General features: G+C 35.1%; 1 protein-coding gene across 3 annotated transcripts in view; it reads right to left on the bottom strand.

Annotated features, from left to right (window-relative positions):
* Window positions 1-1,064: 1,064 nt before the first annotated feature.
* LOC110026173 (UPF0183 protein At3g51130) overlaps window positions 1,065-22,715 on the bottom strand; it is a 33,980-nt gene continuing 12,329 nt past the window's right edge. For 2 of the 3 annotated variants that reach the window (XM_020727025.1, XM_020727026.1), the window contains exons 13-15: window positions 1,976-2,080; window positions 1,845-1,892; window positions 1,065-1,295 (exon numbers count right to left, since the gene is read on the bottom strand). In XM_020727025.1, the coding sequence (XP_020582684.1) occupies window positions 1,845-1,892; window positions 1,976-2,080 (153 nt within the window). In that variant the 3' untranslated portion in view covers window positions 1,065-1,295. The remainder of the gene's footprint in view (window positions 1,296-1,844; window positions 1,893-1,975; window positions 2,081-22,715) is intronic. The other variant, XM_020727024.1, reaches the window with a different exon arrangement.

Below are 22,715 nucleotides of genomic sequence, written 5' to 3'. Positions count from 1 at the left end.
TTGGACTCTCTACGACTGACCTTATATTTTTCTCAGTTATCTAAGCTTTATATTTTAACTACTTTTTATAACACAACTTCTTATATTTTATCTTTTTTTGCATATTATTATTTCATCACCAACTATTTTTATTTATAGAAAATTTTTCTTTTGACTCTCCAAGTACTTCTTTCGCCACTTGTTTAATAGTGTTATTTTATCCCACATCGAATTTGCTTCATGAACATCTCAAATCTTAGAATCTTGAATTTTACTCATAAAAATAATTTTAGCTTCATGAACATCTCAAATCTTAGAATCTTTAATTTTACTCATAAAAATAATTTTATTTGTTTTTTAGGTTCCTCATCTAATTCTATGATAATAATTTCTAGTTTTTTTTTATTTATAACTCTTCAATTTTAAAATCCAAAACTAATGATCGATATTAAGTACTTAAATTCTCACTTTGAATTACCTTACAATCTTTACATTCTTGATGATCCCTTCTAATCATAAGAAAATAATCAATTTGTGTTTTATTAGATCAATTCTTATAAGTAATAATATGTTCATCTTTTTTCTTGAATAAAGTATTAATATAACAAAATCATACACTAAAACAAAATCTAATATAATTTCAATTTCTTCATTAATCACTCCAAAATCATATCCACCATAAATTTTATAAAATCTTCTATCACTCTACCAACAAGTGCATTTAAATCTCCTTCAATAAAAACTCTTTCTTCAAAAGGTATCATTTGTATTCATTTTTCTAGGTCATTCCAGAAGTTTTCTTAAGAACCTATATCTAAACCTACTTGAGGAGCATGGACACATAACATTAAAAGTCTTATTATCAACAACAATCTTAAAAGTTATAATTATATCTCCAATTTTATTAATTTTTACAGCATTATCTTTCAAACTCTTATCTATAATTACACCTACACCATTTCTAGTGCGCCTCTTACCAGAATAACAAAATTTAAAACCTCCAAAATTTAAAATCTACAATATCAAAATTGTTGGATATGTAAATGCATATATATTAGGTGGTATGTCTGCAAATTTCCTTATCTAAATATAACCACTTGAATAAATATAAAGTAAAATTTGCGGGAACTAATTGTTTCTCGAGCAAATCATCATGCTATACATAAGTTTCTAACTTGGTTAACACGATGCTTATTTACAGAAGAATACATGAAATTTAGGATTTTGAAAAGTACCAATTTACAGGATTGATTAGACTATACAACAACTATGATGCAGATGCCGCCATTTGAGTGGAAGGAGAACGCAGCAGGTTTCTGTAAAGCAAATCATCTTGGTGAACAGATATGCCGAGTAAGTTTAATTACAAGTTTTTAAAAACATTTGCACAATGAAAATTGAAGCTCTCGAAAGAGCTACTTATTTCTATCCTAAGAAAATAAAGGATTACTACATACCACAGAATTCCTATGTATTTACATATCTGACACCTCAGCTTTGCTTTTTTTACATTCATACCACCCACATCTTTCATATCACATACAACTTTTCACACATAGTTAAGGTGGCATGCATATATATATATATACATATATCTTTTTTTTTCACACACGCGCACACACACACATATTCAAACTTCTAAAAAATGAAATACAACTTTTCACACACTCTGTGTGTGTGTGTGTGTCTTTTTTTTTCACACACGCGCGCGCACACACATATTCAAACTTCTAAAAAATGAAATACACGTGCGCGATTGAACTTTTAGGAGTTAGATATGTAAATACATAAGAATTGAGTGGTATATGTGTAGATCTTCCTAATAGATATGCCCAAAATCAAAGAAGATAGCCGAAAATATATACCTATGACTGGAAGAGTGTAACAGTAGCAATATAACCATTTCTCATAACCTATTAAAATATAAAGAGATAAAGGCAAGTTAGTGCTTGTTTTATGATAGATGAGTCTTGAGAAATGGTGAAAGGTTTAGCACCTCAAAAGCTATATTCTGATATCCATAAACAAAAGTGGGGCCAAAAGGGTTGTTCATTGATCCTTGCGTTTGGATTGCAGCTCGGCCACCATCTCCAAGGATCTCCTAAAATGACAACAGTTCCACTTGAAATTATTTTTGTCTTGACAAAATAGCATTTAATTGCAATAAAAATTTAAAAATCATTTTTTTTTTTTTTCAGCGAACTAGACATCAGCATAAGGTGAATTGAAATTGAATTGAAATTAAAGCCAAATAAAGCCAAAATACAGAGTTCAATTAAAAAAGGTTATTTTGTGGTGAACCTGAGCAAGGAAAAGACTAATCATGTAAAACATTAAAAACCTTCCAAGGAACAAGACTAGCTGTTCTCATTTATACCAAAATTTGCACTGACTTTATTTTCATTACATAAACAATTTAATGAAGTTACAATTTTTCAATAACAGAGGAAAAAAGTGAAAACTAAAAACTACTTTCAATTCAGAAAACTATTTTTTGAGGTGGTATTGTAGATTGGTTGCTTAGAAAAATTTTGAATTTAAATTGAAATGGCCCGCAGCCAGAGAGAGTATCTGAGTAGGGAGTTTCACTCATCTTTTTTTGCAAATTTAAAATTAAATTAGAATAAAAATTAACGATTAAATTAAGGCGAGTATTGTGCCACATCCAGTCGTCTAGAGTATAAGGAATCTGTAAATAGATGTTTTGAGGCATAAAAAGTAATAAAAATCCGTCTCGAATAAAATTAATCTCTTAATTTCTAATAGTTGGATGTGTGTACAAGTGTGACTACCTGATTACAAGTAAAACTACATTCTTGTACCGGCTCGACTATATTTTTTTCTACATAATTTGCTATTGGCTAGTTCATTATGCTCATAATTTTTGAAAATTAATTTCGGATCTGAGAAAACTAATTTGTTTGCTAATTCTATTTGTTTCCAAATTCTTCCTAAACTTGTGACCATTTCATCAATTTAGCTTAAAATCCGCTATTAATTATTTTCATTAAAATAAAATGAGCTGTGACAATCAGTAAACATGTGATATGTGATTTTTTTTTTCTTTCTTTTACAAGAAAGCATACTAAACATCATATCAATTGCATTAGAAAGTCTAATCCTAAATCATTAAATATCATTATTGCAATGAAGATGAAATCTTTAGAAGGAACAAAACTATTGAAAGAAAAAAAAAATCTTAAAAGAGGTAGAATCTGTAGATATGAGCCGATTTTTGTGTAAAAATCGGTATTTATGTGCCAATTTAAAGCAGTTATGCCAACATTAATTGTATGGTGATAGTTGGCAGACGGGTGAGGGGAACGGAAACGAGAAATCCTTTGGTCTCACGCGAAATGAGGCTCCTGTAAATGTTGAAACTCACCGTTCATTTTTCAAGGCTCATGACAGAATTATTTGGAGAGGCTTAGAGAGGAAAAAGAATGATAATAATAATAATAATATTCGTAATGGTAAAAATTTTAATAAATGAATAATAATAACAGTAATAATCCTTTTTTTTTTTTGTAATTTGATTTATTTAACTGTGTAGACTTGTACATTTGGTCATTTAAAGTAGTTCAGTTTCAAAACTCATATAAGTTATGACCATATCAACTAGTGAGCACATTTATACAACTGGTGAATACATTTATGCTTTCGAGTGACTAGATAAGTTAGTGAATTCAATTTGTTGAACATGGTGTTTGTCTTAAGGCTAAATAAAATTTTATCAAAAAGTAAATAATCTAAGAGGAGCTTGAGACGTAAGGGATCTTATACCCCCCTCCTCACCTAGAAGTTCTCTTAGCCTAAAATTTCACTTTGGTAATACATTTAAAGAAATTTTAGCTAGAAACATAAATATTTATAAATGTGTAATGAATAAATCACAGTCTAATGAGAGCTTGGTTGTATTCAGATTAAATTTAGTTAATAATAATAATAAACTGAAAAATCATAATTTCTAACTTCAAAACAATAGCAAAAAAACATTTATACTTATATATTAGACAACTGACTTGACTCAACCCAAAAACTATTACGTGGATTCATTATCAAAGATGAGTCGACAAATTTCAATCTTTATATTACATTATGATGGTGTATTAGTCACTTCTGATAACTTCAACCCGAGCTACAAAGGAGGTCGTCGTCAACCGCTGTGTATACCTACACAGTCAACATTTGATAATCTATGTCGTAGAGTTCTTAGTGCCCTGAGTGGTGTTCCTAGGACTTACATCATATCGATCGTATGTCAATTTCCTGTCGGTCAAAATTATATCGCAACTCCAATTGAAGATGATGAGGTTATAGAATGTAATACAAGTTGCTCAACAATAAAACTTGACACTACACAAAAATTGAAAGTTGGGGTGATGTTCATCAGAGTAATAATCAAATATCACATTAAAGTGCAGCTGATCCTTTAGAATATCCAGCTCGTGACAGTAACGATGTCTCAGCAACAAATCTAATGAATTATCAAGACTATACTCCTGATAGACATTCTTGTTTGGAGGCAAGTCAACGTCCGTGGATACATATGGATCACATAGCTCAAGATGATACTCAAATTACAAGAGAGAGTTAAGGATATGAGACAATGAACAGTAGCACAATTGATGGTTCTGATAATGACTTCGATAGCAAAACAGATGCACTAATATCGACAGATGTATCTGAGATTATGGGCAGAGAAAAACTGTAGAGCATTCCACAAATAGTGCACCCATTCTTGACGCTATAATATCTCGCAATGATTACATTTGAGTATGTCATAAAACAGAGTAGTGGGACAAGGATGTCAAGGTTGATGCTCCAACATTTCCAAAAAACAAGTCTGAAGGTCATATTTCAGATGTGTTATATGAGGGCATGATATTCATCAACAAACAGACTTACAATTTACAATAAATGGCAGGAGCATACAAAACAATATTGAACTTTCAAATATACATTCCAATAAATCTCGATTAGTTTGAAGTGTATGCACCATGAATATCCATCTCGACCATGCCAGTGGTGTTTGCATGCAACTTGGAGCAAGATACTTTTGGGAGTATGAAAAATATCATTTTTCATTGATCATCACTCTTGTGCACGTAGAATTCATACTGGTGGACACCGTCAATGCACATCAAAATTTATGTATTATTATATTCTCTCCATCATCAAATGTCAATTTGACTTGAAGCCTAAATAAATTATGCTCTTATGGAGGTTAAATTTAACATCCGAGTATTTTATATGAATCCACGATATGCAAGGTGAAAGACCATCAAGTCTATTTTTGGTAGTTGGGAAACTTATTATCCATTGCACAAGTTAATGGTAGTCATTTTGACTGTAATTCGGGATTCATTTATATGATAAATTTGAAAGCACACCTCGATTTCAACGGCTCATTTGGGCATTTGGGCAATCTACAGAGGGTTTAAGTAATCGTTGCTCTATTTTGAGTTTTAACAACACATTTTTGTTAGAAAAATATCATGGAACTTTACTTAGCGTTGTTGGTGTTAATGCAAATAATGGTCTCTTCCCATTGGCATTTGCGCTAGTTGAGTCTGAGTGAATCGATTCCTGGATCTAGTTTTATGAAATTTATTTCAGCTCTTGCCTATTGTTGGATCACGTACATATCTTTTGTATAATATTGGATCGTCATTTAGGCATTGTTCGTGAGAATAGAGAAATTGTCCCAAGGGCGTCACAAAAATTCTGTTAGTAATCTTAGAGAAGTTTTTTAAAAGTAATTATACAAATAATTAATATTTATATAGAGATGTGTCAAAACATGTATTGGACAGAGAATACAAATCACATTCAATTATTCAACCAACATATAACTGATATCTGTAATTGTTGACCTCATTTTTTAGGTCATTACTCATTTCAGAATCCTAGGATCTAGCTCTAAGGGTTTCTATTAACTATCCTAGAAAACTATAAATTGATACCCACCATTTTAGAAATTCCAAAACATTTCCTATTTTCCTGTGATGTCTAGCATTTATGGTCTCAAAAACATCGTCTTATGGATGAGCGATTAAGGTCTATTGTGTGGAGACTCAGGGAGAAGTTCTCAATAAGATTTCAAGCTCTAGGAAAACCTCATCAGGACTTTATCGTCACATAAACTCACCAAATGCACAAAATTCATTAAATTGCACAAGATCGGACTTCAATTGAGCCTAAAGGACGGGTGAAAATGTAAACTTCTTCGGACGACCTCCGACGATAAAATCAACTGCGTCAACGCGTCCGAGACATTAATTTTAGTAGGAAAAGACATCCATATTGTCATATTTCCGACACAAAAAAATTTGCACACAAATCGATGAATTCACCAAAATGGCTTCTGACGACGAAATGGACTGCGCCAACGCGTCCGGAACGTCAAGATTTCCAAAAAAGAATATTCAATTTTCTACAATCTGACGCACGAATAAAAATGCATAAATTAAATTTTATTTTTGAAATATTAAATTTTTTTTATTTATATTACTTATTATAATAAAATTATAACCCTAATTTCTATTTCCCCTTTTCCCACATGCTTAAACTCTCCATTCGATCATTGCGGCTAGGTCAGGTGTCGGCTGGCCTCCAAATCGATGAATTCACCAAAATGGCTTCTGACGACGAAATGGACTGCGCCAACGCGTCCGGAACGTCAGCCTGAGCCAATCGATTAAGGCCAAGGCCAAGGCCGCCGAGCTCGCCTCCTCTCCCGCATCTCTTCCCTCACACGTGGCATTCCTCTTCCCTCACACGCGGCATTCCGCTGCCATTCGGATTTCCAAAAAAAAATATTCAATTTTCTACAATCTGACGCACGAATAAAAATGCATAAATTAAATTTTATTTTTGAAATATTAAATTTTTTTTATGCGAAGTTCCACCTAGCCGGCTTTTCCTCTGCCATAGGTTGCATTTCCTCTTGCCTTAAATCCTTCTCCTCCTTTCCCTTTACCTGATTTGCTTACCAGGGAGGCTGGTAGGTGGCTTCTCCTCTCTCCTTTCTTTGCTATAAAAACCCCATTTGGGATAAGGTCTAGGGCTGGCCGAAATTTCTGAGAGTTTGGAGGTGCTGTCAAAATCTCCTCTAATTTCATTCTTACTTGTTCTTTTCATCCTCTGCAGCCTGAGGGTTGTTGAAAACTTCTGGAGAAAAAGGAGAGGAGTGGCTTTGGGGTGTTGTTGAAGAAGCTGCATTTTTTTTTCTTTGTTGTTCGAAAGGCTGTTTTCCTTCTTCTTTACTGTGGGAGGTCTTAGGAAAGAAAACTCTGCTAACATCTTATCCAAAATTTGATTTTCGTGTGCTGGAGTGTGGAGCATTCGTTGGTGGTTGTTTTTCGAAGCTTTTAGGAGGAAGGCCCTGTCAAAACATCTTCTTGACTAGTGTTTTTTGCGTGCTGGGAATCTAAGGGATTTGTTGGCTGCTACTTCTTGAAGCTTTTAGGAAGAGGATTCCTTTGGAAGGCCTTTTATTGGATCTGTCTTACTTTTTTTGCTTTAAGTCGGCATTAAGAGGTATTTATCTTCCTTCCTCTGATTTGCAACGTTTCGGATGGCATAAAAACATTTCCTATTTCATGTGTAAGCAAGATTTGGGCTTGTTCTAAGATTTAAGCATGAGTAGTTCCTAGAAATATTTAAATGGAGCATAATGTGGTTGCCTTCTTTTCTTTTTCTGCTCGATGCATGTTGGAAGTGCTAAAAATTAGGGAATGCATGAGAGAGACTTTGATTTATCTCAGTTGCGGGGTCATAACGGCATTGATATTAAAGATTGGGCCTTTAATACTCTTATTGGATTTGATTTAGAAGCTTTATGTGGATTAGTTGAAATAGCATTTTAGGGAAAGCATGTTTAGGTCCACTCTCTCATACGAATCTTATTCTTACGCTTTTATTATTTCTATACTTATATGTTGGAAGTTATGGATTTCTTTATTTGCTCCTTGCTGAAGTAATTCATTGCTAAAAGAAAGATGATTTTTTTTAAAAAAAAAAAAAGAGAAAGCTAGCTTGTGTTTCTTTTCTGATTGAAATACATGAGAAGTCATGGCTTTGGAATAACGTTTACCCATCTAGAATTCATGTTGGAATTCATTTTTTAATGAGGAAACATGTTGGTTGGAATTAGTTTCAATGCTAAATAACATGTTGGCATTAGGAACTTGTTTATGCTTATTCGTTCCTGTTACTTGCTGCAGTTTGGAACATATATTAGTTTTAATACCTGGGAATATAAAAATCTTACGGATTTGATTTGGATTTGATGGCCAAGTTTTTCCCATCTTGTTGGGTATGATTTGGATCTTTTTGGACTAGATTCATGCTGGAAAAGCTAATCTCTGTTTTTCCCCTCTTGTTGGGTACGATTTTGATCTCTTTGGAGAGGGAAAATGCTGGAAATTTTGTCTTGTTTTGACCCATTTGTTGGGTGCGGTTTTAGTCCTTTGGAAATGGAAAATGCTGGATATTTTACTTTATTTTTCCCACGTTAGTAAGCTCGGTTTGGGCTCTGTTTTTGATTATTTATATTGGATGAAGTCTCTTATTGTTTTGGACTATTTCTGGGTTTGATTTGCCCTTGTATTGGGCTCGGGTTGCCCTTTTTCTGGGCTTGGTTCGGGCTTCCTTTGGTGATTTATATTGGCTGAGGTTTTGGAATATTTCTTGAGCTTGGTTTGCCTTTGTATTGGGCTCGGGCTGCCCCTTTTCCTGGCACTGCCCGTAAGCTTGTTTGGGGCTAATTTAATGATTGTTTGGGAGCTTTTAAACTGCTAGGTTTTCTGTAGCAAAACTGTAGGAAGCTGTTGTTGGTTGTAGGAAGTTCAGAATTGCTGGTTGGAGCAGTTTGGAAGCTTAAAAGTGTAATTAATTGTTGTAGTTAGCTGTTTGGGTGTTGTAATTACTGTTTACACTCATGTAGTTGGTGATTGGGCCCCATATAGATGTTGTTTGGTGGCTATTTGATTGTTGGTTTTGTGGTGATTTTGTTCCTTTTGTGAGCCTTACCCGTGAGCTATTTGGAAGCCTGTTTTTGGGTTGTTTTCCTTTCTTTGTCGTGCTTTCCCATTCACTCTCCTATGTATATCAAAGGCAATGTAATGATAATACCCATGAGGGTTCTCTTTCACTATTTGTGGCCATGCATGGGGTTTGTTTCCCTCTTTTCTGCCTTTGGCCGTGAGCTTCATTGATGTTGTCAGTATTGTATTTAGCTCAGATTTAGCTTTATTTTCATTTCTCCTGGATGTGGATCTTTTCCTTTAATTCTTTTATGATTGAAAATGTTTGATTTGGGATTAGTTTCCCCTTTATTGTCCCTAACTGCAAATCTTAATGTGATGAATTTTCACATTTGCCGTGAAAGCTGGTTCATTGATTGGGTGAACCGTACTTGGAGCACTTTCTAGTGGAATGTTTGAACTACGTTTTTTTTTTAAGTTTTATTCGTCATATTATGAAGTTTTATTCGTGAAAGTTTAAATTACATTTTTAGGTTTTTAAACCCTTTTTTGAGATTGAATCGGTTATTTTTTTTATTTTATCATTTTTTTAACGAGGTTTTAAAAAATTCTAGGCCGATGTCTTTAAACGTTTTTAGGCCGATGCACTTACGATTTCACTTAAGGCTTATTGATTTAACTTTGTTTTAAAAAGTGGATCGGCCTCTTTTTTTGTTTGTATTTTTAGGCCGATGCACTTACGATTTCACTTAAAACTTATTGATTTAACTTTGTTTTAAAAAGTGGATCGGCCTCTTTTTTTGTTTGTTTTTTTTTTTAAAGTTAAGTTAAGAATTTCCGATTTAATTATTTTCAGAAATGATTCATGATCTTAAAGAAAAATATGAGGGAGAGAGAAAGGGAGAGGAAATTAAAAATGAAATTTGGTCTGCTGAGATGATAGAAAATTAAAGAGGCGATAGGATAGCAAACCATTCATCATTCCTTTTTGCATAAGAAAGATGAAATTGTAATTGGACGAATAGTTGAAAGTTGGAAGAAAGTAAAAGTTTAAATGATGATTAGGAGCATGAGTTGAAAGATCAATGGACTTGCATTTAGGCCCCTTAAGCTTTGAATAAACTTAAACACAATTATTTTAACAAGAATTGAAGCACATTTCACAACCATTTTGTCAAAATTATAGGCTTACCCTTAGGTCTTAGGAGTCTGATAGCGAGCTAAGTCTGATCTAAAGATGTTCGAGGATTAGTTGAAAAACACTTAATTGAAGATAGACACTTTAGAACACTTCAAGCTCAAACTAAAGTGTAGACTTCCTAGGTCTTAGCAGCACACCGTGAGAGAGAGTTCATCACCATAATTTTCAAATGAACCTAAGAAACCAGACATCTGACCCTAGTTCATAAGTCAATTAGGACACTAGACACGAGGGTGCACTAGGTTGTGGTTCATGACTGATTTAATTAAATCAAATAATGAAATTCTTGCCTTCAATTGACCAAAAATGAAATTCAATGCTTCGGGATTTGAGCTTGAATCTTACACTCAGATACTCCTGGCAATTGGGGACATTCTCAATATCACATATAAATCTTATATTCTTAGTCCTTTATATGTGATATTGTGTTTTGTTTTGTTCGTATTTTCTCTACGATTTGTCGGTTTTCTCGAGTTTTTCAGGTCGTGTTTTCTCTTATTTACACATCACATACTAGTTAAGCTTAAAAGAGCAGCAGTCCTCTCAAATATACAGGTTTAATTTACATTACAACATTTTATTTCTTAGCACGTTATACTTTTCCTCCTGTCATGTATACAACATTTTATTTCTAGTTTGTTATGTTATTTTTCTAGCATGTATACTGTTTTGCATAGTCTGTTATACTATTTCTTTAGTTTATTATAGTATTCTCCTAACATGTAATATTATTTCTTTCTTCTTTTATATATCACATGATTTGTTTGTTTTGATTACACTATGCCTTAGTATAGGATAACCTAGTGGTTAGGTGCATTTTCAAAACTAAAACTAAACCCGGAGGTGCTACGACGAAGAGCTTGGAGCGAACATCGTGGGCAGCACGACGAGGAATAAAGATGGATCTGCAACATTAAAACACATTCACATCACCTATCACCCTCTTTAGTTTAAATAACAACTCATATGGTCACCTTTTAGACTTTTCGCATAACCCTGTTGTGTAATTATAAGCCCTAACACTTTAGGATTCCGAAGTTACCGTCCGGTACAGTATAAATCCTCCTATCTTTTTAGGTCATTTGCACGATCAGATATCGTGCGAATGTAAGTCCTAAATTCTAAAAAATAAATTGCAGGATTAAACATTAAATAACATCACTAATATCATTTCAAAAACATAAAGTCAAATAATAAGATAGTTGGGAAGTCACCGAAGTGTTCCTCGAATCTGTGACATCCCTTAGTATTCATTCCTTTAAATTCCTTAAAATAATTGTTCCTATTTTGAATCATTCCCATTTGATTTTCTTATGTCCAATCTTAGAAACCTAAACTTTGAAATTTTGAAGGCAAAACCACTGATCTTAATCGAGAGTTTTCTTAAGTAACTCAAGTCATTTAAGATGTAATTAACTATAGGGGTTTGACTCTATAGGGAACTTGAAACTCAGATAAAATAAATCATATCTAATTTTTATATTAGGTAGGGGAACTTGTTGGCCTCATATAAAATATTTCGCAGACCAAACGGATGTCACAAATTCTTTTGTTTAGGTAATTGAGCCTACTAAAAATGATATGTTTATTCTTCGGGATAAATGTATTATTTGTGGTATCGTGCTTAGTCACCCAAACTATCCAAAATGTGAGACTTATTTGGTCTCACCTATTTTTAAATCAAAATGTTACTTTCAAAAATCATATTCATATCAAAACTATTTTCATATTTTTCCTATAATTTTACAACTGCAAATGTGAGACTCTTTTTTCGTTTGTTTTGTTTTTTTTTAACGGTCAAGTTAAAAATGAGAATTTCTGATTTAATTATTTTCAGAAATGATTCATGATCTTAAAGAAAAATATGAGAGAAAGAAAAAGGGAGAGGAAATTAAAAATGAAATTTGATCTGCTGAGATGATAGAAACCTAAAGAGGAGATAGGATAGCAAATCATTCACCATTCCTTTTGCCTTTTGCATAAGAGATGAAATTGTAATTGGAAGAATAGTTGAGATTTGGAAGAAAGTAAGAGTTTAAATGACGATTAGGAGAATGGATTGAAAGATCAGTAGACTTGCATTTAGGCCCCTCAAACTTTGAATAAACTTAAACCCAATTGCTTTAACTAGGATTGAAGCACATTTCACAACACTTTTGCCAAAATTATAGGTTTACCCCTAGGTCTTATGAGTCTAATAGCGAACTAAGTTTGATCTAAAGATATTTGATGATTAGTTGAAAAACACTTAATTGAAGATAGACACTTTAGAACACTTCATGCTCAAACTAAAGTGTAGGCTTTCTAGGCCTTAGGAGCACTCCCTGAGAGAGAGTTCATCATCCTAATTTTCAAATGAACCTAAGAAGTCAGAAATCTAACCCTAGTTCATAAGTTAATAAGGGCACTAGACACAAGGGTGCGCTAAGTTGTGGTTCATGACTGATTTAATTAAATCAAATAATGAAATTATTGACTTAACTTGACCAAAAATGAAACCCAATGCTCCGGGATTTGAGCTTGAATATTTGAGCTTGAAATGCTCCGGGATTTGAGCTTGAATCTTACACTCATATCATTTTGGCAATTGATGATATTCTCAATATCACATATAAATCTCCTATTCTTGGTCCTTTATATGTGATATTGTGTTTTGTTTTGTTTATTTGTCTTTTTTCTACAATTTATCGGTTTTCTTGAGTTTTTTAGGTCGTGTTTTCTCCTGTTTACACATCACATACTAGCTAAGCTTAAAGAAGCAGCAGTCCTCTCAAATATACATGTTTGATTTACATTGCAGCATTTTATTTCTTAGCACGTTATACTTTTCCTCCTGTCATGTATACTGTTTTGCATAGCCTGCTGTACTATTTTCTAGCATGTTATACTGTAGTCTGTTATGTTATTTTTCTAGCATGTATACTGTTTTGCATAATCTGTTATACTGTTTCTTTAGTTTGTTATAATATTCTCCTGACATGTAATATTATTTCTTTCTTCTTTTATATATCACATGATTTATTTGTTTTGATATACATTGTCTTAGTATAGGATAACCTAGTGGTTAGGTGCATTTTCAAAACTAAAACTAAACCCGGAGGTGCTACGACGAAGAGCTTGGAGCGAACATCGTGGGCAGCACGACGAGGAACAACTTCAATATGGATCTGCAACATCAAAACACATTCACATCACCTATCACTCTCTTTAGTTTAAATAACAACTCATAGGATCACCTTTTAGGCTTTTTGCACAACCATGTTGTGTAATTATAAGTCCTAACACTTTAGGATTCCGAAATTACCGTCCGATACAGTGTAAATCCTCCTATCTTTTTAGGTCATTTGCAAGATGAGATATCGTGCGAATATAAGTCCTAAATTGAATGTAAGTCCACATAATTCATAAATCCTAAATAATTTGCAGAATTGAAATATCAAATAAGCATCATTTCAAAGACAAAAAGCCAAACATTAGGATAGTTGGGACATCCCCGGCAAGAAATAAAATATGTATTCAATAAATTCAAAAACTAAACGGATAAAATAAAATTTATACTATTCCTTAAAATAATTGTTCCTATTTTGAACTATTCCCATTTGATTTTCTTATGTCCAGTCTTGGAAATCTAAACTTTGAAATCTTGAAGGCAAAACCACTGATCTTAATCGAGAGTTTTCTTAAGTAACCCAAGTCATTTAAGATGTAATTAACTATAGGGGCTTGCCTCTATAGGAAACTTGGAACCCAGGTAAAATAAACCCTATCTAATCTTTATATTAAGTAGGGGAACTTGTTGGTCTCATATAAAATATTTCGCAGACCAAGCGGATGTCACAAATTCTTTAGTTTAGGTAATTGAGCCTACTACAAATGATGTTTATTCTTCAGGATAAGTGTATTATTTGTGGTATCGTGATTATTCACTCAAACTATCCAAAATGTGAGACTCGTTTGGTATCACATATTTTTAAATTAAAATGTTACTTTCAAAAATCATATTCATATCAAAACTATTTTCACATTTTTCCTATAATTTTCAACTCCAAAAATTAAAACTGCCGACAGTAATATTAAACAAGATGCATATGATTGGTTGATTACCTGAGATATTAAAAGGTGGATTATATCATTGATGATGGGCGAAGACATGGAATAATGACAACCAACGCATCATCGATAACTACTTGAATCAGTATAGCATTACAAAGTTATGAAACTGAAGCTAGAAGATTTCCTGCACCTACTCGCATCAATCATAATGAGTATGAAGCATATGACTTTAGTTATGGATCATTCCGAGTTGACTTACATGAGGACAAGAGCTGCAGTTGTATTTGTGGAGTACCCCCAAGGCATATCATATGTCTCGCCCCCAAGTCATAACTACTTTAGGTAACAAAGCACATCGATCATTTATCATACGTCTCTCAATATTACACTATTGAGTTTTTCAAGAAGACGAACCCATTGGAGTTCCATGTTATCCCTGAATGAGCATCATAGCCTGATTTTGACCCATCGACTAACTTCATTGAGTTAGCGCAACCAAATTTCAGATGAAGAACATGAAGATCACGCACAAAATACTACACAAATATGATACATGAGCGTGTAACTTGAGACCATTGGATATGTTGTGTGCCTCGTACTATTAGACATAACAAATCAACTTATCCTACAAACCCACAAAATATTAGGTAAAAGAAGTCAAACACTACAACTCCTGTGAAGACAAACAATTTTATTATAATTTTTCATCTTTTTTTACAGGCATCATGACATACTCTAGGCATATTCGGGGACGAGATGGAGTATCACACTCTCAATGATGCACGGCTAGACCAACAACATGAGACTAATGTTAGACCAGCACCTCCTAAGCTTCACCATGCCATTGTTCCACTACGCGAGAAACATAAAGTAGCACATCCATATGAAGTAGTGTCAAACAAATTTCAAAATATTTCCCTAATTAACATCAAGAGATGGAGAGTTTAAATTAATAATTTTATTGTAGAGTACCAAATGGATGTGTAATGTTCCCGTTTTATTGTTGTCTTAAGAGATATTAGACTAGACTGCATCAGTTATCTTCAGTTCATCAGGTTGGATCCTCATTTGCTAACGGCGTTTGCAGAGCGATAGTGTTCGGGTACTAACACATTCCATTTACCAGCTGATGAGATGATTATTACTCTACAAGATGTTACTTTAATTTTGGGCATTAGAGTTGACAGACCAGCACTGATGAGGTCGAGAGTTGTTGGCCAGGGCAGGAAGTGGGCTTCATGGTCGGTCTCTTGAGATGATTTACCGGGCATTCACCCAGCTCTACACGTATTGTACTACTAGTGTGATGCTCCAGATGTTATAGCGAGTTTCGGGATGGGTCAGGCAAAATCACATACTTGTGTACCTTTGTGATGGTTGAGGTGAGCACTCTATATGGACATATGAAGATTTAGATGATATTATCTTTTAGAAACATATACGGGCTTATATACTCCTCATACTAGGCTTCTTTCTCATTCCGAATAAGTCAAAATTAGAGATTCATTTGCAGTACTTACCGGTTATAGAGAATCCGTCAGTTTTCTCCCAATACTATATTGGAACAGCCATATTTAAAATTAGTACAGGGAGTTCACACATAACTACAAAGCCCTGCTTGGTGAATGTGGCATGTTGTTGGCATTTGCTATAATTGTGGCCTTGGGAGAGATTTCATGTTGGCAGACAAATAATACAAGCTCCTTGCACTTCAGAGATCGATGGGATGAGTGTTGGATGCAGATTCAAAAATTATTTAAAACTCGTATTTAGAAATAATATATTATTAATATTGTTAAGGAAGACTTTCTTGATTTTTTTTAGGTTGAACCGGTAGTATGTACGGGAGCAGCGGTCGTGTCATATTTGGGTATACCAAGATGAGTTTGATGGACTCTTGCTCTCATAGATATTGAAATTTTATTGCATCATTTCATGTTACATAATTTTATTTCTAGTGAGAATCAAATTATTTTTGCTAACTGCAGGTGACATGAGTGTCATGTCGAGATCTATTCCACATCGGTTTGCAGATCTATGCACCTCTGGATCAGCTGTTTGGGAGACTGGCGTTGGTTTGCTGGTAGCGAATAGAGTAGCACTTACCAGAGGAAGTGACACGACAATTTGGACAGCTACCTAGAATGCATATTCAAGCTAGGGAGTCTGGTTTTCAGAGGGTTGATGGACGGGGGAAGAGCCGACTATCACCGACAAGATGATAGAGAGACATATGTTGATGCCCAATATTCTGGAGGTATAAATCTGGATCGAGTTGTTGTTTTATATATGGGATAGTTCAAGACACTAGCTACACTACACCTGAATTGCCAAGGAATCCTCCATACACATTTTTTGAGGGCAAATATATAAGAAGCACTGATGTTTTACTAATTTTCTAATAAATTAATGTTTATCTACTCTAATTTTCAAATGTTTATATAATGAATTTTTTTGCAGTATGATTAAATCGCGGAGATAGATGGTTAGTTATTGACCTTCTGGGGCTCCATTGATGAGAGTCCCAAAAGAAGATATATAATGTGGAGGATGTTTATAGTTGCATGAGACGATCAAACTACCTATGACAAGGACGATGTCACATGTACTCCACTGACGACCTATGATGACCCCAGGCCTTCCAACTCTGCATTCACAGTCTCACAGCCTCATGTTCACCAAACTCGCTCTTCATACGAGTGCACTCTTACAACATATACCAAAGCAAGTTCTCCATGGGCGACACCAGGTAGTGCCCCTTCACAACAGCAATTTTGGATTTCATGTCTGACAATACCTTCACAAGATCAACAGTTTTGGGGGTATGATGCAAATTTCATACATGATCAGAGATTGTTTACATCATATCCTGTGCATCTATCACCCACACCAGGGCAGAAGGACGACCCAAAGCAGTTACATGGCCAGCAGCAACAACACCCACAAGAGCGACCATGGAGAATGATACAACATCGACATCATGTTGTGCAATTAATGATGTCATAATTGCTTTAAATTGGCACAAAAATACCAATTTTGACACAAAAATCGGTACCTACCTACTGATTAAGTCACATTTAAAAAAAAATCAAAATTTGTTCCTTTCAAAGATTTAATAGTATGACATTTTTAAAAATTTTGTCTTGCAATGAGTTCTTAAGATTTATGGGGTTGCTCTTAAATCACATGTAATAATGAAAATTTTAAAAATTAGAGAACAATAATACTAGAATAACCACCATGAAGATCCCGCACATAGTTATTACAAAATAACATTAACAGAGAACGAAAAGAAATATAAGGGCGTGTTTGGGATCATGTTTGTTTTCTATCTTTGATTTTTATTTTTGCTTTATTTTAAAAACATATTTGCTTAGTAGATTTTTTTGCATATTTTTTTTTATTTAAAAAAAACAAATCAGCTTTGTTTTAAAAGTAATCAAAACATATAAACATTTTTTTGGATTCTTCAAAACAACTAAATATGTCATAAAAACATGTTTTATTTTAAGTAAAATATAGACAAAACAAAACAAAACAAAAAACACTAAAACTAAAAATGATCCCAATCGGCCCCTAAATCTTTGAGGAAAAGACAATCCTCCGACATACAGATGCTAGAAATACAAAATCACTATCAGGATCCAGAATAATCATACATTGGATGGTAAAGTTAAAATTCATGGAGATCAGTTGTCTATGAATGAAGAGATTTTGAACTGAATGATTACACATAGCAAATTAACTAATATAAACTTCAAAATCTTAAAAATGTTTCAAAGCCAACCTGCTTGTGTTTCCAGTTATAATAACAAAATTTGATCATTTCATTTACTGGCATTAATTTTTTGAGAAGAATACCAAAAAGGTAAGTGGGCAATTCACCAATTGTCTATGTAAATTAAAAATGAATAACATGATCGAAAAAACTTCTGTGGATAGGAAAGACAAAGAAATTAAAAAAAATTATATTAGATTTATAACGACAATCCCTAATCATTATTACTTATCATTAGCTTTTATTTCCTCATTTTATATTTCCTATTTATTTTATTTTGTTTTATTTCTTTCCAATTTGTTTTATTCTGGTTTATTTCTTTTTTTTTGTTGTGTCTATTGTAATTGGATTTAAATACCCTCATTCTATCAATAATATTATGATGTTTTGTTTCAATCCCAGTTTTATTTTAACATGGTATCAAAGCCATGGGTCTGACCTAGCAGCCGCCAAACCCTCCCTTGTCGTCGGCTGGCCTTTCCAGGCGTTGCCTCTCACTCCAACCGGTTGGATCTATTCTTCCAAGCGTCAAATCTCTCCTACCAGCCAAATTAACCGCCAAAATTCCTGTCCAGGCCAATAAGGTTGCTCCCAGCCAACGTGAACTCCACCAGGCGCTCCATTATGTCGGCCATAACTTATGTCCAGGCCACTGGTCCTATCCAAACCTGCTCCCAACCGCCAGACCTCCTTCAGGTATTGTATCCTGCAGACCAAAATTTTCGTCCAGCCAGCCAGTTTTTTTCTGTACAACCGCTATACCTTCTTTCCTTCCTGGAGCCGGAGTCTTCCGATGTCACAACAATCCGACATCTCATTTGGCTTAGTCAAAATCATGGTGAACTCCATTACTGAGACACCTTCAGAAGGTGTTCTTGATTCCACCGGAGGATCTACTCCAACTCTGCAGACCAAAGGACCGGAAACCAACATGAATTTCTTAATAAAAAACCATAACCTGAACAACAGTACCTTTCTTTAATGGTCCCAAGTGATGCATTTGTTCATCAAATGACGCGGGAAATTCGGTCACCTCACAGGTATGATTCGTGAGCCTCCAAAGACAAACTTGACGTATGGAGTTTGGGAAGTGGAGAACTTCGTGGCATATCGTAGCTAATCAACTCCATAGAGACTTTGATTGGTCATTCATATATGTTTCTCCCTTCAGCTAGTGCCCTATAAACGGCAATCCGTGATACCTACTCCGATGTAGGAAACTCCAGCCAACTATATGAGGTGTCTAAAAAAATTCGGGAGGCAAAACAGAGGCCAAAGACCGTGACCCAGTACAATGATGACCTTGTTGCATTATAGATTGAATGTGACATGTACTACGACTACACTTGGGATTCTCCGACCGACCTTTCTCTCTTCCAGAAGATTGTAGAAAAGGACCACATGTTCCAATTCCTAACTGGCCTTAACAAAGAACTTGACGAAGTCCAGAGCCATATTCTTGGTCGGAACCCTTTTCCTTTTGCTCGCGCTATTTTCACCGAGATTCGTCGGGAAGAGTCAGAGACTTGTCATGCTCGACACTTCTACTCCTTCAGTCGAATCGTCTGCCTTGATCTCGAATGGTGCTTAGTCCTCGTTCATGCAACCTCGGACCTGTCATCTCACTTGTGATTACTGCACACTCATCCACACTAGGGACAACTGTTCGAAACTTCATGGTAATCAGCATACAAACCTTCAGCTTAATTCTCTACTACCAAGGGTCTCACTGTGACGTCCGAACCTACCACGGTTCAGCCGATTAGTACCCGGAACATCTCAGAATCTTCTGAATCCCTGAAAACCAAATGGAGCAATTGATCAAGCTACTTGGATTTAATCAATTCTCTGTAGGTCTGTCGACCTCACATGTTCGATAAGGTACTCTTCATATGGCTCTCACGATTCTTTCCTCCTCTGGTTTATAGATTATTGATTCAGGTACCACATATTACAATAACAAGATAATCGCAAGCTATCTCGACTTAATATCCGTGCTCTGGGAAAGTACTGTCAGAATTAATGATGGCTCTTGTAATTTCTTTGTTGAAAAAGGGTCGGTTGTACTAACAATCAGCCTAACTGTAGTGTTTGTTTTACATGTTACATTGTTGCAATGTAACTTGTTATTTATCAACAAGTTGGCAAATGATATTGATTGTGTGACTAATTTCTCTTCTGATGATTGTGTTCTTTAGGATCGTCGCTCGGGGAGGATGATTAGAACTGCCAATAGAGTAGCTGGACTCTACTACTTTCAAAAGAAGAACACGGAGAGTGAGAACACACCACTCAAGAGTTGTAGTTTAGCTCGAGTCAATAAATGTTTCATCATGTTGTTGCATTATCATTTGAGTCATCCTAGTTTCCAATATATAAAAAATTTGTATCCTTTGATGTTTTCTAATAAAAATCTTTTTAATTTTGATTGAGAGACATGTCAGTTAACCAAGCATCATTAGTTCTATTACAAATCGTACACTTCACACACCTTGTCATTTCTCTCTCATTCACAGTGACATATGGGAACCCTCTCGCACTTCCAGCTACACCAATAAACGGTGGTTCCTGACGCTGATTGATGACCACACTCAGATGAAGTGGGTCTACATTTAAAAGACAAAACTGGAGATTGTTATAACCTTCCAAAACTTCTACACATTCATTTTAACTCAATTTGAAACTCCAATTAAGGTCCTTTAGTCCTACTATAACCATGAATTTTTCAAGTTTATTTTGGGTGAATTCTTAATGAGTAAGAGCATCATCTACCATAGCTCGTGAAAGGACTCTCCTCAACAAAATGGGGTAGTCGAGAAAAAAAAAATTGTCACCTCCTCGACGTTGCTCGCTCAATTATGTTTCAATCTAATGTACCGAAATAGTTTTAGAACAAAACCATTCTGAATGTCGCCTATCTCATAAATAGTTCCCTCTAAAATTCACAAGTTCTGAACCCCCTTTGTAATTCTAATATCATTCTTCTCCGTCAATCGAGACTTCTCCACATTAAATCCCAAGATTTTTGGGTGCATTGTTATTGTTCGGAACACTACCCCCACTCGAAGTAAAGGTAATCCCAGATCCATAAAATACATCTTCCTGAGATACTCCGCCACTCAAACGGGATATTGGTGCTTTGATTCTACTATAAACACAATCTATAAGAGTGTTGATGTCTCCTTCTTTGAAAGTGTTCCCTATTTTCTTAGCTCGGCCTCAAGTGAGGAGGAGCTTAAGTTCTTAGACACACTTATCTTACTCCTATGGATGTTTCCCACATTATCCCGGTCACTAAGGAGTCCCATATTCCATTGAGTGCACTATCTACTCCTCTTATTGTCTATGTCTACACTCGGTGCACCCGTCTCAATGCTCCTGTCCTTGAGCCCACTACCTCCTTACAAGGCCATGACTCCACTCGGGGCAACAAACTCAGCATAACCCTCCTCTGAATGAGGTAAGTTCTCCGAGAAATGTATGCAATCAAACATGCTCTCTCAATTCAATGACAAAAGATGTCTTTTTTCGCAGTTTATCGCCGAACTACAAAGCATTTGCTACTAACCTGACGAACCATCGGATCTCAGCTAATATTGAGGTTGCTCTTGCTGAGCCAACCTGGAAAACGACAGTAATGGAAGAAATAAATGCCCTTCGGCGGAACTATGTGTGGGACGTCGTTGAGCTTCCTTGGGGTAAGAAAGTAATAAGGTGTCGATGGATTTTCAGCACCAAGTTCAACTCTAATAGATTCTTTGAACGTAACAAGGCACAATTGGTCGTCAAAGGGAACTCATAGACCTACAAAGTTGACAATGAGGAGAGGTTTGCTCCAGTAGCTAAGTTAAACACTATTCGAGTCATGTTGACCCTTGCGGGGAATCAGGATTGACTTTTATTCCAGCTAGATGTCAAGAATGCGTTCTTGAATGGAGAGCATATAGAAGAGGTGTACATGTCTATCCCTCCTGGCTTTGACTCTACTGCCTCCAGAGGGCAACTGTATGATGCAAAAGTCCCTCTATGGGCTAAAGCAATCTCCAAGAGTCTGGTTCGGCAAGTTCACAAAGGTAGTCCTGGGCCATGGTTTTACTTAGGCTCAATCGGGTCGGGTCATGCTCTCTTCTTCCAGCATTCCTCCAATGGCCAGATGGCTATCCTTATTGTCTATGCTGACAATATTGTTCTTGCAGATAACGATCTCCCAGCATTGGAGTCCTTGAAAAACATTTTTGCTAAGTCCTTTGAAACGAAGGACTTGGGATCTCTCCGGTACTTTTTAGGCATAGAAGTGACTCAATCATCTCAAGGCATTTTTCTGTCTTAGAGCATGTGGTTGATCTCTTGACAGAGAACAACACTCTTCTATGCAAACCAGTGATTGTACATATGGATCTGAATGAAAAATTATTTGACATTCTCAATATTGTGTTTTTCAACAAGGCTCATTACCAGCGTCTTGTGAGGAAACTCATCTACCTCGCCCATACTCGCCCCGACATATGTCACACAGTTGGTATGAGTCAATTCATGCATGACCTCTATGAGCACCATCTCTAAGTTGTCCAACGGATCTACCACTATTTAAAAGGTACATTGGGCTTAGGTTAGTTTTTTTTTTTTTCTTTCGTCACACATCGATCTATTTTGTTCATACATATATTAATTGGGTCAAGTCAGTTTATGATCGACATTCCACCTCGGGGTATTG

The sequence above is a fragment of the Phalaenopsis equestris genome, unplaced genomic scaffold, assembly GCF_001263595.1.
Source record: "Phalaenopsis equestris unplaced genomic scaffold, ASM126359v1 Scaffold000354, whole genome shotgun sequence".
NCBI lineage: Eukaryota > Viridiplantae > Streptophyta > Magnoliopsida > Asparagales > Orchidaceae > Phalaenopsis > Phalaenopsis equestris.
Note: the sequence above shows the minus strand (reverse complement) of the source record. Positions and strands in the feature narration are given on the sequence as shown.